At 45.2% G+C, this 14,516-nt stretch overlaps 1 protein-coding gene across 1 annotated transcript in view; it reads left to right on the forward strand.

The window, feature by feature from the left end:
- The window catches only part of LOC115088647 (neurofilament heavy polypeptide-like), a 611,587-nt gene that overhangs the window by 252,785 nt on the left and 344,286 nt on the right, over positions 1-14,516 (forward strand). Inside the window, exons 13-14 of the mRNA XM_029596909.1 lie at positions 21-71; positions 10,257-10,301. Of these exons, the coding sequence (XP_029452769.1) occupies positions 21-71; positions 10,257-10,301 (96 nt within the window). The remainder of the gene's footprint in view (positions 1-20; positions 72-10,256; positions 10,302-14,516) is intronic.

Below are 14,516 nucleotides of genomic sequence, written 5' to 3' on the forward strand. Positions count from 1 at the left end.
TTTATCTAATTCTTTTGTAGAACCCATAAAAGCTCCTGCAGCTAAACCCATCACTGCAAAAGCAACACCAGGTAATCTATAGCAAACAGTATTAATATCTGTCTTCTCTTTTCCACATTGGACATAGCAAGAAAACCTGCATGTGTTTCTTGCATGAGATCTCCATCTACTGGCACATGGAAGAAATCTCTGTTCTGTTCTATGCCAATGTCTTGTGTGCATCTCTATTTGCAGATGAATATAGAAGACCATATATTTCAAAACAACACAAAGGAAGGTGGCACATTGTCGACTATCAGATTTATTGAGGCATAAGTTTTCAAGAACAAGGTGCCAGTAGTCTCCATATTGTTCTTGCCACTACAGACTAATAGAGTTTCCTATTAGTCACTACTAAATCTGTGCAAAAAAGAGTCACTACTATTCTGTGCAAAACTCTGTTAGGCATGGGAAACTATGGAGCAAAGCATTGCACCTACAAATGGAAAAGCTATACTTTAAATGTAGTTAAATGCTAAACACTATTAGATTTTGAGCAAACTGATGGGTTGAAGCACACGTGGTTCATCAGCTAGATGTCCAGTTTTATTTTACTATTAGAGTAAACTGCTTGTTCCCCCAAAAAATAAAAAACATTAAAAAGTCATAAAAGAAAGATATATTAGCAAAAATCCTTGACACACAGGACATTCTGGACTGTTAAGCTCTTAGGAGTGAATTTTTAAAGGGTTCTGAGTGTAAAAATTAGTATATGTGTACATAAATAGCCTATACTCGCATAATCACTATTTTATAAAACTAAAAACTGCGTGCATACTTTTGGTTTCATGCACATATAAATATGCCAAAGCAAAGGGGGTAATGATATCAGACTTGTTTCATGTGTATTACTGGCTGGGTGGGAGTTCATGCTGAAGAAGCAGATGGTCTTTATGATCTAGAGCAGTGGTTCTCAACCTTTTTTTGGCTGGGACACACCTGACAGATAGTTCTCACATGTGTGACACACTGAACATGTGACCGTCACAGGGCTATAAGTAAACATGCACTCTGCATCCACGGGAATCCCCTTGACCTCCAACCATCGATGCAGAGCAGAACTAGGGCATTACCCATAGAACTCACCATGCAAAAAAAAGATATTCTGGTTCTGATGGCATCTCAGTAAAAGCAAAACGAACTCTTTTTACTACCAGGCACAATAGCCCTCCTTATGAAAAGGCAATAGTTTACCACTAATGCATATCCTATTGAGAAAACACAATAAATAAGATTGATACAATTGCCTACATGCTAGTAAAATACCTCACCTCGGTCACACACACAGAACCGAACTTCACCAAGTACAGAAAGACCACAAATTATAAATATGGAGACAAACTGGAATGGAAAACCAAAAAAGCCACTCTGCATGCAATGCAAACCTGGAGAAATGGAATGAGAAATATAGCACCTAACACAGTCCAAGGATCTGCAATAATGCACAGAAACTAATCTGCACAAAGTTACACCTGCATTATGGAACACATACAACCCCATTTCTGACAAGGCAACACTACAAATATTAAATCAGGTCCTAAACACTAATTCACCTCCTATTAGGAAAACAGAACAAGCCAAGCTGCTATAGATCCCCACACAGAAATAATTGTAAAACTATATTAATAAATGTTTCAAAACAGATGATGAACAGAATAAGGTCAAACAATTAAAACTTGAGAACCGCTGATCTAGAGGACTTGGCAAATCTGGTGGAGGAATTGGAAAACTGGTAATTTCAATTATGAACACGTATTTTAAAATATGCCAACTTCCATGCATAAATTGTGCATTATTGCTGAAGTGAAGCTTCAGAATGAGTCAATATTTATAAAGCATTTAATTTATATATATAGCATTTTCAAGTGAAGCATTTGCTTCAAATCTTATTTCTTTTAACTCTTCTTGTCTGGGTCATATTTATTTATTTATTTATTTAAAGATTTTTTATATACCGGGGCACGTTAGGAAAAAACATCACCCCGGTTCACATTGTAACATAACATAGCAACAAGCTTTACAATAGTTTGATGTCAAACAAACAGGAGGTAAACTAGGTCAACTATAGAAAGAGGTTAAATATTAACTCTATAAAATGAGAGAAGAAGGATGATTATTAAATCATCAACATGATGAGAGGGATATAAGCGGTGAACGCTTGGGAGAGGGATGTCAGCAGGGATGAAGTGGGAGGAGGTAGGGGGGAGGGAGGGAAGAGGGGGGACAGGGATGTAGGAGGAGGAGAGGATGAGGGGGGGTCTGGGGTGGTTAAGTTTGATAAAGGTGTGTCAGTCAGGTTGGGCGTAAGGGATAGGGTGTATATCATATGCATTGATCACTGATGAACGTGGCATATATGGGCTCCCTAACAGTTTGAAATACAGAGGCATGAAGTGCTTGTTGACTCTGATTAGAGTCGTTATTTCTGCTATTATGCTCATTATTGATGGTAAATCTAACTGGATGAGACTTGTATTTCTCTTCCTGCTTACCTTTCCAGTAGAACATATAACCATCTCCTTGTTCCTTAAGCTGTCCTTCTCCCACTCACTGCTGCCATGCAGGGCAATGATGCCAATGCTGCAGCACTTGAGTTCATGGGCAATGATTGTGATGAAGCATTCTTGGTATTTGCTATTAAGAGTTGTCCATGACGGCAAAGTAACACCAGTCTAGCCTAACCCTGCTTTTCGGGGTCTGAACCAAGTACATGTAGTGGAAAACCCCAAGCCTCCAGGAAAAACTCTTACTGTGAAGAAGTAAATAACTTGGCATTTTCATTAGTTAAAAGAGTTAAAAGAAATAAGTTAAATGAGTTAAAAGAGTTAAAATGAGATAAATGAGTTAAAAGAAATAAGATTTGAAGCAAATGCTTCACTTGAAAAGTTTGGCAGTTGTATCTTATGGAATATTAACAACAAAAAGGATTTGGCAAACTCCAGTCTGCAAGACATTTTACTTCAGAATCTGAGCTGGAACATAATAAACTTTATATACAGAGTTGCATAGTTCTTTCATGGGGATTGTGCTGGTGTGATGAGACTCAAAGGCAAGGAGAAGAGTCAGCAGCCTCAGGGTGGCTAATACAGGTTACTCATTATCTAGGGATCCTTACAGCCCATCATCTCCCCAAGTAATTTCAGGTGATGCAGCTAGGGCATGTTAACCTCTTGCTGTCTGGTCTAGGAGATGGCATTTTGCTATCAGTTCTCCAGTAGTCCATAGACAGCTTGATGTTACAAGTCCTGAAAATCAGAGTGAATTTGGTCATTTTGACCATGGTAAAGTTGATCCCACTGAATGTAGTTATCCACTCAGGAAAAGGTGTGACAGTTTATGTGTAGGACATCTTTTCTAGCCCCCAGCCCATGTAGCACAAGCAGTGTGGATCCCAAAAAGATGCTCAGTCATAATTGTTGCTGCCTAATAAAATTCCTACCTTGTTTAAATGTTAGAAAGCCATCTTGTAACAGTGGCCTTTGGACCAGCTCATGGTGAGTAATTTCTAGACCTCACAATCCTGCTCCTAGCATCACCAGTTGGACAGCAAAGGATTTGAATAATATTTTGGAAAATTGTATTTCCATAAAAGATACTAGGGGTGTGCATTCGTTTTCGACGTATTGGCCATTCGCAACTTATATGTCCCTATTTGTTATATTCGGAGGAAGCGAAACGTATCACGACTCCCCATGAAAATAACATCATCCATTTCATCCGTTGCATGGCGCATGGCATGCGCACATGCTTTTCTTTACCGCCATTTGCAATTGGAGGATGCCATTTTGGTGTATCCGTAGCCAAAAACCAGCCCTTTCCTGTAAGTCATCAGTGACTCACAGGAAAGGGTCGGACAGGTTGGCATGGATACCAGAATGCAGCGTATCAGCGCTAACATTTTGTGAAATGCACTGAATACAGCCAATCGCGCTGTCATTCAGTGCTCAGTGACGCTTTTCCTGATGACCCAGCACTATATATACTTAAGCATGAGGCGTGCCACGCACTTTCTTTGCAGGGGTGGTGTGGGGAGGTGGTTTCTGTGGAAGGAGGCTGCACTCAGAGCTAGACTGAGTTCAGAAATCTCTATTGAATTGTTGGCTAGTCTAGTTAGTAGGGAAAAAAGCTATTTATTCTTTATTTGGCTGCAGCGCCTGTGCCAGCTAGCCCCGTTTGTATTTAAGCAGTTTATTTAGGTGATCTGAGACGGTCTCTCTGTGCCAGGGAGAGAAGCTGTTAGCATTGCCATTTTGTTTCATTCACCCTCTGGGCTAGGCTGCAAGCAAGCACCATTTGGGTGTTGTGGCTGGGAGAGATATATTCAATTTTGCTAGAATTTCCATTGGAAAATATATTTCATCGATTTTCTTGCTGTGCCAACAATTCCAGATTTTTTAAACTGAGTTTGTTTAATTCAACTCATTCAGTCTCTCTGTGCACTGGGCTTCAGTGGGCTGGCAGTTTAGCAGACTGAACTTTATTAGTGGGACATGGTTAAGGCAATAAATGACTGGCACTTTAAGAACATTCAATGTTTTGCACACACTCTGCACCTGGTAGTGAATGAATACCTGCATAGGTTAATACAGAAGTGCAGGAACATAGCAGCACACTTCCACAGAAGTGTGAAGGCGGGGCAGGTTCTCCAACAAAAGCAGACTGATTTGGAGATGCTTCACAAGCGTCTCATTCAAGACATTGCCACCTAGTGGAATTCCACCTTTATGATGCTGGAGAGGTTAGTGGAGCTATAGACACCACTTCATGAACTTTCTGGTACAATGGACATAGTTGTGCAGAATTCCCTAGTTGGGCATCATGATTGGTTAGTCATGAGTCAGCTGGTAAAAATCCTGCAGCCCTTCAAGGATGTCACGGAGGAGCTGAGTTCCAGAAGTGCCACCTTGGCTGACCTCGTCCCTATAGTTACTTTCCTGGATGAACATTTGGAGGCCTTTAAACAGGAAGAGGGAATGACAGTTGAGGTACTGCATTGTCTGGACGTTTTGCAGCAGCAGGTGGAAGAGAGATTAAGGCCTTTAACAGAACAGAACTGATACATGCTCGCCACAGTCTGTAATCCCCGTGTGAAAGAGAAACTTGCCCTACAGTATGATTGTCTCTTATTGGTGAAGGACCTGCTGTTAGCAAATGTCCATGAACAGGAGCACCATAGGCAGAGACAGATTAGGTGTGAAGCAGAGGTGGAAACAGCGGGCACTTCAGAGAGTTGAGCTGCTAGCCCAAGCAGGAGCAGTACTCTGTCAGCGACAGATAGTACCTCCTCCTCCACTTCAGAACGCCAAAGGCATGTTGCCCATAAAGATTCATCTGTTGTGCGATGGGCGAGAGAGAAAGCAGCTGGCATGAGTGACTCTCAGCCCACCCAAGCAAAGGAGATACCAGCACAGCTGTCAGTGACACGGAATCTCTCAGAGCTGACAGAGAACATGCAGACAGATCCGCTGGCTTATTGGGCACACAAGTCCACTGTCTGGCCACATCTAGCCAAAGTGGCTCAGCGATATCTGTCATGTCCACCAACCAGCGTGCCCAGTGAACGTGTCTTTTCAATGACAGGGGATATCATGAGCCCTCACCGCTCAAGGCTGGCACCAGAGTTGATGGAAATGCTAGTGTTTTTGAAAGTAAACCTGCCTTTGCTTGGGATTCCAAATTTTCCCTGTGAATGGCAAGATGAATAAAAGAAATTGAAAGCCTTGCAGCAGCTCCAACTGCCTCCTATGCTCCAGTTAATATAAGCACTGCAGCACATGTACCTGACCTGAAACGCTGTGCCTGACCATCCACTGTCCAGGCCGTACGACCCTACAAGGCCTGACCTGAAACAATGTGCCTGACCATCCACTATCCAAGCAGTATGTCCCTACAAGGGCCTGACCTCAATCGCTGTGCTTGTCCATCCACTGTCCAGGCCTTATATACTTATAAGGGTTTGACCTCTGTCCTCAACTGCTGTGCCTGTCCATCCAGACCTTATGTCCCTATGTGGGCTTGACCTCTGTCCTCGATTGCTTTGCCTGTCCGTCCAGAGCTTATGTCCCTAGGTGGGATTCACCTCTGTCCTCGACTGCTGTGCCTGTTCGTCCAAGCCTTATGTCCCTAAGTGGGATTCACCTCTGTCCTGGACTGCTGTGCCTGTCCGTCCAGGCCTTATGTCCCTAGGTGGGATTCACCTCTGTCCTCGACTGCTGTGCCTGTTCGTCCAAGCCTTATGTCCCTAAGTGGGATTCACCTCTGTCCTCGACTGCTGTGCCTGTTCGTACAGGCCTTATGTCCCTAGGTAGGATTCACCTCTGTCCTCGACTGCTGTGCCTGTCCGTCCAGGCCTTATGTCCCTCTGTGGGCTTGACCTCTGTCCTCAACTGCTGTGCCTGTTCGTCCAGGCCTTATGTCCAGTCCTAATGGCTGAACCCTCATTGCAAAGGGAAACCTCAGTCTCTGGCAATTCAAACTAGTAATCCTCCACAGCATGGATCCTTAAATAAAACAAACAGTTTTCTTTAGTTGACCCATGTTGAACCGCTGTTTTCATGGTAACCTCCTCTGCCTCGGCCTTGAAAATTTTCTTTTGTATATCTGCTAACTCTACCAGATTGTAAAAGACCAGCGAGAGCTCACTAGATACCAATGGAAACACCCCACTCTAGGGGCAAACCCATTCTAGGGAACCCTTACCTGCACAAAAGAAAGGGAACTCTCCCCAAGTTTAGCCAGCCTGTATCTACCCTCTGCCTCTGTGCCTTGCTGCCATACACCAGATGACTCATTCAGCTCCTTGTAGTGTTCTGGCCACTATCATGGGTGCTCAGTGTGTTGGTTCTAGCCTTTTTGCTTGCTATGTTCCTTCTTCATTGTGGTGTAGGATGTCGATGCCACTTGTCTTGCCGCTTTGCCTGTCGTGCTGCCTTCCGTGTTCATGCATCTGTTGTCGGTGCTCTCTTTTGAAGCTGTGGTGTGTTTTTTACACTCTCGCTGCTGCTTTGTGCCTCTATTAAAACACTCTTCTTGCCACTCCTGGTACTCCTTTGCCCCTTTAAAGTACCTTAGACTATTCATGCCACTTTGGTGCCACTTTGCCACAGTCTAAGGATCTTGGAGCTGTTTTGTTGTTCTGATGATTGCTCCCCAGAAATTTCATCAAAATTGATAATAAAACCCCAATTCTGCAGCCCAAAATAGGCTGCAAATACTTCCCACATTGACTTTAATGAGAACCGGAAAACGAATGCACGTATCATCGTATCGGGGCACCATTGAACGAATGCAGCGTATCTGGGCCCCGACAAATACGTATCCCAAATCCAACGAATACTTTCTGGCTGCACATCCATAAAAGATACTAGTGTATGACTTATTTTATTGTGGTTAAGCATTTTTGGCTTCTTATCTCTTAAATCACACTGATATTGTACTATGAGTATTAGAGATGTGAATCGGAACTGGAATCAGATCGGTTCCGATCCAAATATTAAAATTTTTATCGCCCGACCCGATTGTTTTTTTGATTATCGGCTGCGCCTGATCCGATAAACAAAAAAACCTCCCCCACCCTCCCGAACCCCCCAAAAAAGTTTTAAAATTACCTGGTGGTCCAGTGGGGGCGTGGGGAGCGATCTCCCGCTCTTGGGCCATCGGCTGCGTTAATAAAAATGGTGCCGATGGCCCTTTGCCCTTACCATGTGACAGGGGCCGGCCAATAGCACGGATACCCTGTCACATGGTAAGGGCAAAGGGCCATCGGCGCCATTTTTATTAGTGGCAGCCGATGGCCCGAGAGCGGGAGATCTCTCCCCGCGCCCCCACTGGACCACCAGGTAATTTTAAAAGGTTTTGGAAGGAGGGGTCGGGAGGGTAGGAGAGGCTAAGGGGGTCAGTTTAAAGGGTCAGGTCGGTTTTTTTTTTATCGGGCCATCGGCGCCATTTTTATTAGTGGCAGCCAATGGCCCGAGAGTGGGAAATCGCTCCCTGCGCCCGCACTGGACCACCAGATAATTTTAAAAGTTTTTTGGGGGGTGGTCAGGAGGGTGGGGGAGGCTAAGGGGGTCAGTTTAAAGGGTCGGGTGGGTTTTTTTATATCGGGCCATCGGCGCCATTTTTATTAGTGGCAGCCAAAATGGCGCCGATGGCCCGAGAGTGGGAGATCGAGCTGGGACCCCCCCCCCCCCACTGGACCACCAGGTAATTTAAAACATTTTGGGGGGGTTCAGGAGGGTGGGGGAGGGTGGGGGAGGGTAAGGGATTTGTTTTAAAGGTTCGGGGTGGGTTTAGGGGTTGTTTTGGTGTGCCGGTTTTCCCGCCCTTCCCCCAAATAACTCCCGTACCCGATTAACGATTTTTTAACGATAAATCAGGGGAAATTGTATTGTATCGTGCACTCTAACGATTTTTGACAATTTAAAAAATATCTGACGATTTTTTAAATTGTCAAAAAACGATTCACATCCCTAATGAGTATATACAATTCTTTTACTGTTTGTGATATTTCTGATATTCATTGAGTGACTTTTTATGTCAGAAAAAGGATAATGGGCTCATGCATATTGCAGAAAAGCAAATAATGTTATATGTGCCAAAGACAATCTTCAAATAGGGTTTATTTGGGTTAAGTTTTGTGAGGATACTGAGCAGCATATTTTAAGTTCAGGATATGATTATTTTTATTTTTAGCAGTGTACAATGTTTTACTGGAAATTTTTCCTAAGATCGGAATGGGGCTAAATTGACATCCCATGAGTGCACGCTGTTGGCTTTGTCATCAAAGACTTTTCTCCTACTTCCTATTTACTATACGCCTTTTCTTCAAAATAAAAGCTAGTGGCGTAGATTTTCAAAGGGTTACGCGTGTATTTTGCATAGGCTCGGCGGTGCACGCAAGCCCCGGGACGCACGTATGTCCCGGGGCTTTGAAAAAGGGGCGGTCCAGGGGCAGGGCTGGGGGTGGGGAGGCAGTCCGGGGGCGGTCCTGAGTCCTTTGGCACGGCCGCCGGCGCACAAGTTACGTAACTTAGACAACAAAGGTGGGGGGGGGGGGGGGGATTTAGGTAGGGCTGGGGGGGGGGTTAGATAGGGGAAGGAGAGGAAGTTGGGGGGGAGCGAAAGGAAACTTCCCTCCAAAGCCGCTCCGATTTCGGAGCGGCTTTGGAGGGAAAGGGAAAAGCCATCGGGGTTTCCCTAGGGCTCGGCGCGCGCAAGGTGCACAAGTGTGCACCCCCTTGTGCGCGCCGAGCCCGGATTTTATTTCATGCGCGTGGCAGTGTGCGCATGTTATAAAATCAGGTGTACATTTGTGTGTGCTGGGTAGGGTGCACAAATGTACCCCATGCGTGTAGGATTTAAAATCAGCCCCAGTGCATTTAGAATTTATTAGTAACTATAGTTTTTATTCTTTTCAGCCCAAATAAAAAAAGAAGAGGAGAAGGGAGGTATATTAAATATTCTGATTTCATTTAAGGAACTATTATGGGGATCTTGCATTTTTGTTCTTGAATACCAGGTCTGGTTTCCAGGAGTTCCACATAAAATATACTTGAGAGATATTTGCATATATTTGATCTAATAACCAGATCCTTTTGGCTATTCTAAAACCAGACTTGATTCTGCCTCTCAAGGATTGAAGTTTGCCATGCTGAGTCCATCTTTTCTTTGTTAATATTCCATAAGGGAAAACTGCCATACTTTTCAAGAGAAGCATTTCCTTCACATTTGACTTGTTTATTTAAGGTTTCCTCTTCTTGATAGCACAATATCAGCATTTTCAAGTTTGGGATGCCTGCAGTTAACTAGTACTGCTCACCCATGCAATCTGAGAAAATCTCCTGTAGACAGCCTTCCTTGTTCTTCTTTTAGCTATTTGTTTCTTCTCTGTGAAGGAATACATCTTTCTCCAATGAAATTATGATGATATTCTTGCCAACGTGGTTTACTTAATCTACAATGCTAAAAATATGCGTTTTATAACCTAAATCTGTCATCTAAATGTCTTTTGAAATCCATGGGATGCAGGGATGGGGGGACAGAGTTGGTACTACTTGCCTGAACACCTTGTGTCATAAACTTCAATGAAAAACAACCTGGCTAATTCCTTTCCTATAAAACTGCATAACAATAGCAAATGCTCAAGATGTAAGCACTAGAGTAACTCATTGCTGAATTTTAAATATGCATAATCAGCAAATCTGTGGGTTTCTTTTCAGCCTACAAGAAACAAGAAGTATCCAAAGTTTCAAAAGCAGCAGAAGGTAAAACCAATTACTCTTTTTAATGAGCATTTACTGTATGAAAACAAGTCATACTGTATTTAATGCCCAGACAAGAGAGATAGTGTTAGAGTAGACTGTAGGGGTATTGCCTGCTTGTAGGAGCTAATCAATTGATTTAGGTCAGAGTAAAGTGCGGTGAATTAGAAAAGATCAGAGGTAGAATTATCATCTGCCCTGCATTTGGATGGGCAGCAACACATACTGGGGTAAAATTTTAATTCCCCTGCGCACCTAAAAAACAGGGGTTATGCGCGTGGCCGGTCCTTGTGCGTGCCGCGCACATTTTCAAAGTGGCCCGGCCACGTGCTTAACCCCTGCTACGCGCCGAAGTGCCGGGCCCAGATAAAGGGGCGGTCCGGGGGGGGGGGGGGGGGCAGGGAGTGGTGGGGCTGGAGGCGGCCGGTACAGTGACCGTTTGCTGCTGTGCTGGGGAAGTGCGCACCGGCACCTTGCCGGCATGCACAGCTTGCTACTGCTCCTGTTGAGGAGCAAAAGGTAAAAAAAAACCAAACAAAAAAGGTGGTTAGATAGGATAGGGATAAGGGGCAGGAAGGAGAGGGGAAGGGGAAGGGAGGTTAGGTAGGGGATAGAGAAGTTCCCTCCCAGTCTGCTCCTTAATTGGAGAGGACTGGGAGGGAACTGGGGAAGGCTGGGATGTGTCACCGTGCGAAAATTGCATAATTCCCTCCCCCCCTTGTGCACACCGCACGTACATGCGCACGCGGATTATAAAATCCAGCGTGCATATCCGCGTGGCCCCCGGATTTCATAACATGCACGTGTCGGCGCGCGCGTGTTGTAAAATCGGCATGACCATGTGTGCGTGCCGGGAAGCGCCCGCGCATGGACGCACTCGCCGAGGTTTAAAAATCTACCCCATTGTGTATTTTGGATATGCATTCGTTTAAAACAAAATAAGCAAAGCCAATGTTCATTTCATTTCATTTGAACCATGAAACGAAAGAAAAAAGAAGCGAAATGTAATTGTTTTCTTTAGTTTTATGTTAGTGTGCATTAAGACGCTAACTTTCAAATTGACCCATGGGCGCACATGTGCATGCATTATTGGCCTGCACCCTGGGATGCGACTATTTTATAACATACGTGCTGCATATATACTCGATTGTTATAACATAGCCTGGCTGTGCACACCAGTGTGCCCAATATTAAGTGGACGTGCACCTGGTGCTCAAAAGCCACTTCTAGCACATCTGTGGGGACATTTTGAAAGGGATGCACGTCGAAACCATTGCCTGTTTTACCAGTTCCTCCACAGTTCACCCAGTTAACAGCTAGGTCCTTCTAACCCCCACTGGTTTGATAACCTGTATACCCCCAGACACCCCAGACCCTTTACATCCTCTGAAATGGCTCGTTAGTTTTGTTTTTATTTATACACCATCTATAGCAGTAGTAAAGTTACCTGGCAGGGGACCTTGGCACATGATGGATTGTGTAAGTATTTACGTCCAGATTTTTGGTTCAAGTCTCAAAACGCCCAGGCCCCGCCCACCCATGCCTATGCCACGCCCCTTTTTGAGTAGTTCCGAGTTGTGCACGCTGTGGGAGATTATACATCTCTGGACAGCTTTTAATATCCGCTCGGTGTGTGCCAGCCCGACATAACTTACCAGTTGTCCGTTTAAATGGAACATTTTTATATTCAGTCAATTATCTGCCCAGATTTCAGCCGGGTAATGACTTATCTGGCCAAAATCTAGCCAGATAAAAAAAGAAACATTCTGGGGGTATTCTGAGGTGTACCTAAGTTATCCGGCTAACTTAGCTCAATTTCAATTCTGTCGGACAGATAGGGGCGCGATGTGCCGATATTGCGCCGTAAAGAATGAGGCCCTACTGCACCCGATACCAGCCGCATCATGGCGGTATTATTAAAATTAGAGAACGGGGAGGAGTGTGGGCGAGGTTTGGGCAGAATTGTCTCCTGTTTTTCACGTTAACGCCGGCAGCACCGCAGGAAATAACTATACCTTTTCCCGTGGCGCTATGGGGGCTATAGCGTGCGATGTGGCCAGCTGCTCACTATCGCCCTCCTGCCCCCCCTTTTTTTTCATGACGCATCATTCTGCTATAAATATAGCAGAATGGTGAACCTAGGGTAACCAGATAACTTCCTACTTAACCAGATATCTTCAAAAAATATCCATTTAAGTAGTGCTGTGAACTAAAGAAAGAAGTAAAGGGGCCTGGGACCCAATTTCCTCCCTGCTATCAAATGTCATCAATGGTAATGTCGAGCCATGCATCCCCACCCTATTTCTCCTCCTAAATGTTAAAATTGCACGGGGTCCACAAACCAGACCCTCTTCCCAACCTCCATTTTCCCATTCTACTGGAAAAAAAAAATCACGTTCTCTGCCCTCCAGACCTTTCCCTCACCGCCATCCATTGTGCATAAGTACTGGGTCAGCCACCCCTCCCACCGCTTGGACCATCTCCCATCCCCCCCCTGGCACTTCATACCCCTGCTGAGAGCAAGATACTGTAATTACTCACATTGATGCTTCCAGCCAGCTTATGGCAGACCCAAAAGATGTAGAGACTGAGGCACAGTGACAAGGTAGAGTGGCAGCAAGATCCCCAAGGTGTAGCAACTAGGGTAGGGTAGCAAGGCAAGACCACCCATTCCTTTGTCTCTGCCATTCTTCTGTTTGCTGCCATTTCCTTCTTTCCCATTTCCTCACACTAGCATGATGGAATTTAAAATTCTGCCCACAGATATTTTTGATGTCATAACATAATATGCTGTAGTGTATTCACCAGTGCCCCTCTACACACACAAGCCAATCAGAGTTATCAGCTTGGCACTCACACAAACTGCTGGCTGGTTATGCCTATGTGTACTACAGTAGTACAGTATAAGACACACAGTAACCCTCACAGTCAGGCCGATACAGAAAAGTGCGGCCGCGGTTACCCTGCTTCTAATCCGCTTTCTACTCACAATTTGGCCGCATTAGCCCAACCCGCGATTCACTATCCCTTTTAACCCATCCTTACCGCTTCTTTAAATCAACGGGTACCCCTTTCCGCCCGCGGCATGTATATGAGATGTAAACGATCGGATTAGCTATTCCCCCCCTTCAGTAACGCGCTCCCCGACTATCGCCTTTTTAACTTGCAGTTTAGCCGCGCGTTTAACCTGCTAATTTACCGCCTACCCCTACCCCTGCGTTAGAGGCAGGGGTAGGGGTAGACGGCAAACTTTCCCCCAAAAGAAAACCTAAAAACCTAAAATCCCCTCCTCCCGAAGCGACTGGACATGTAGAATATGTGAATAAGTGTAACCAACTTACTTTTTATTTCTTTTTCAGCCCTTTCAGCCTTCTCTGCCATCCTCCGGAGGGGGCAGCCAGCGGGGGCAGCTGGCGGCGAAAGTGGCTTCCAGCGGCCCCCGCATGCCCGTAGTGCACAGGCTCTCAAGCCAATGAAAGCACATGGACGCCGTGATGTCATGACTTCTCTGGCTAGAGCGCCCAAATCGACGGACACTCAAACCAATGAAAGCACATGAACGCCGTGACATCGACGGACGCTCAAACCAATGAAAGCACATGAACGCGCGTGCGTGACATCACGGCATACGTCACGCACGCCCGTCCATGTGCTTTCATTGGCTTGAGCGCCCATGCACTACGGGTGTGCGTTCGTCCGTTTTCACTGGCGGGGGCCGCTGGAAGCTGCTTTCACCACCGGCTGCCCCTCCGGAGGACAGCAGAGAAGGCTGAAAGGGCTGAAAAAGAAACAAAAAGTAAGTTGGTTACACTTATTCACATATTTTACATGTCGAGTCGCTTCGGGAGGAGGGGGTTTTAGGTTTTTAGGTTTTCTTTGGTTAAAGTTGGGATCCACTTCCTGGTGCCTGTCATTTCAAATGTCATTTGAAATGACATTTGAAATGACAGGTACCAGCGCACCCAGGATACTGTATAGGCGCTGTATAAAGCGCCTATACAGTAAAATAGGTTGCGCGGGCCTAACGCTTCACGGACGCTTCTTGGACGCGGCTTGCATTTGCATGCGATTTTAATACAGTATCGAGCGGTAGGTGAGCCGTACTGTGTGTTCGGCAAACGCGGGTGCGCACGGCACTAACGCAGCTCTTCCTACCGCTCCTTACTGTATCGGCCTGAGTGTGAGTGCAAAAATGTCTCACACAGACAGTATATGGGT

The sequence above is a fragment of the Rhinatrema bivittatum genome, chromosome 3 (genome assembly GCF_901001135.1).
Source record: "Rhinatrema bivittatum chromosome 3, aRhiBiv1.1, whole genome shotgun sequence".
In the NCBI taxonomy this organism is placed as follows: domain Eukaryota; kingdom Metazoa; phylum Chordata; class Amphibia; order Gymnophiona; family Rhinatrematidae; genus Rhinatrema; species Rhinatrema bivittatum.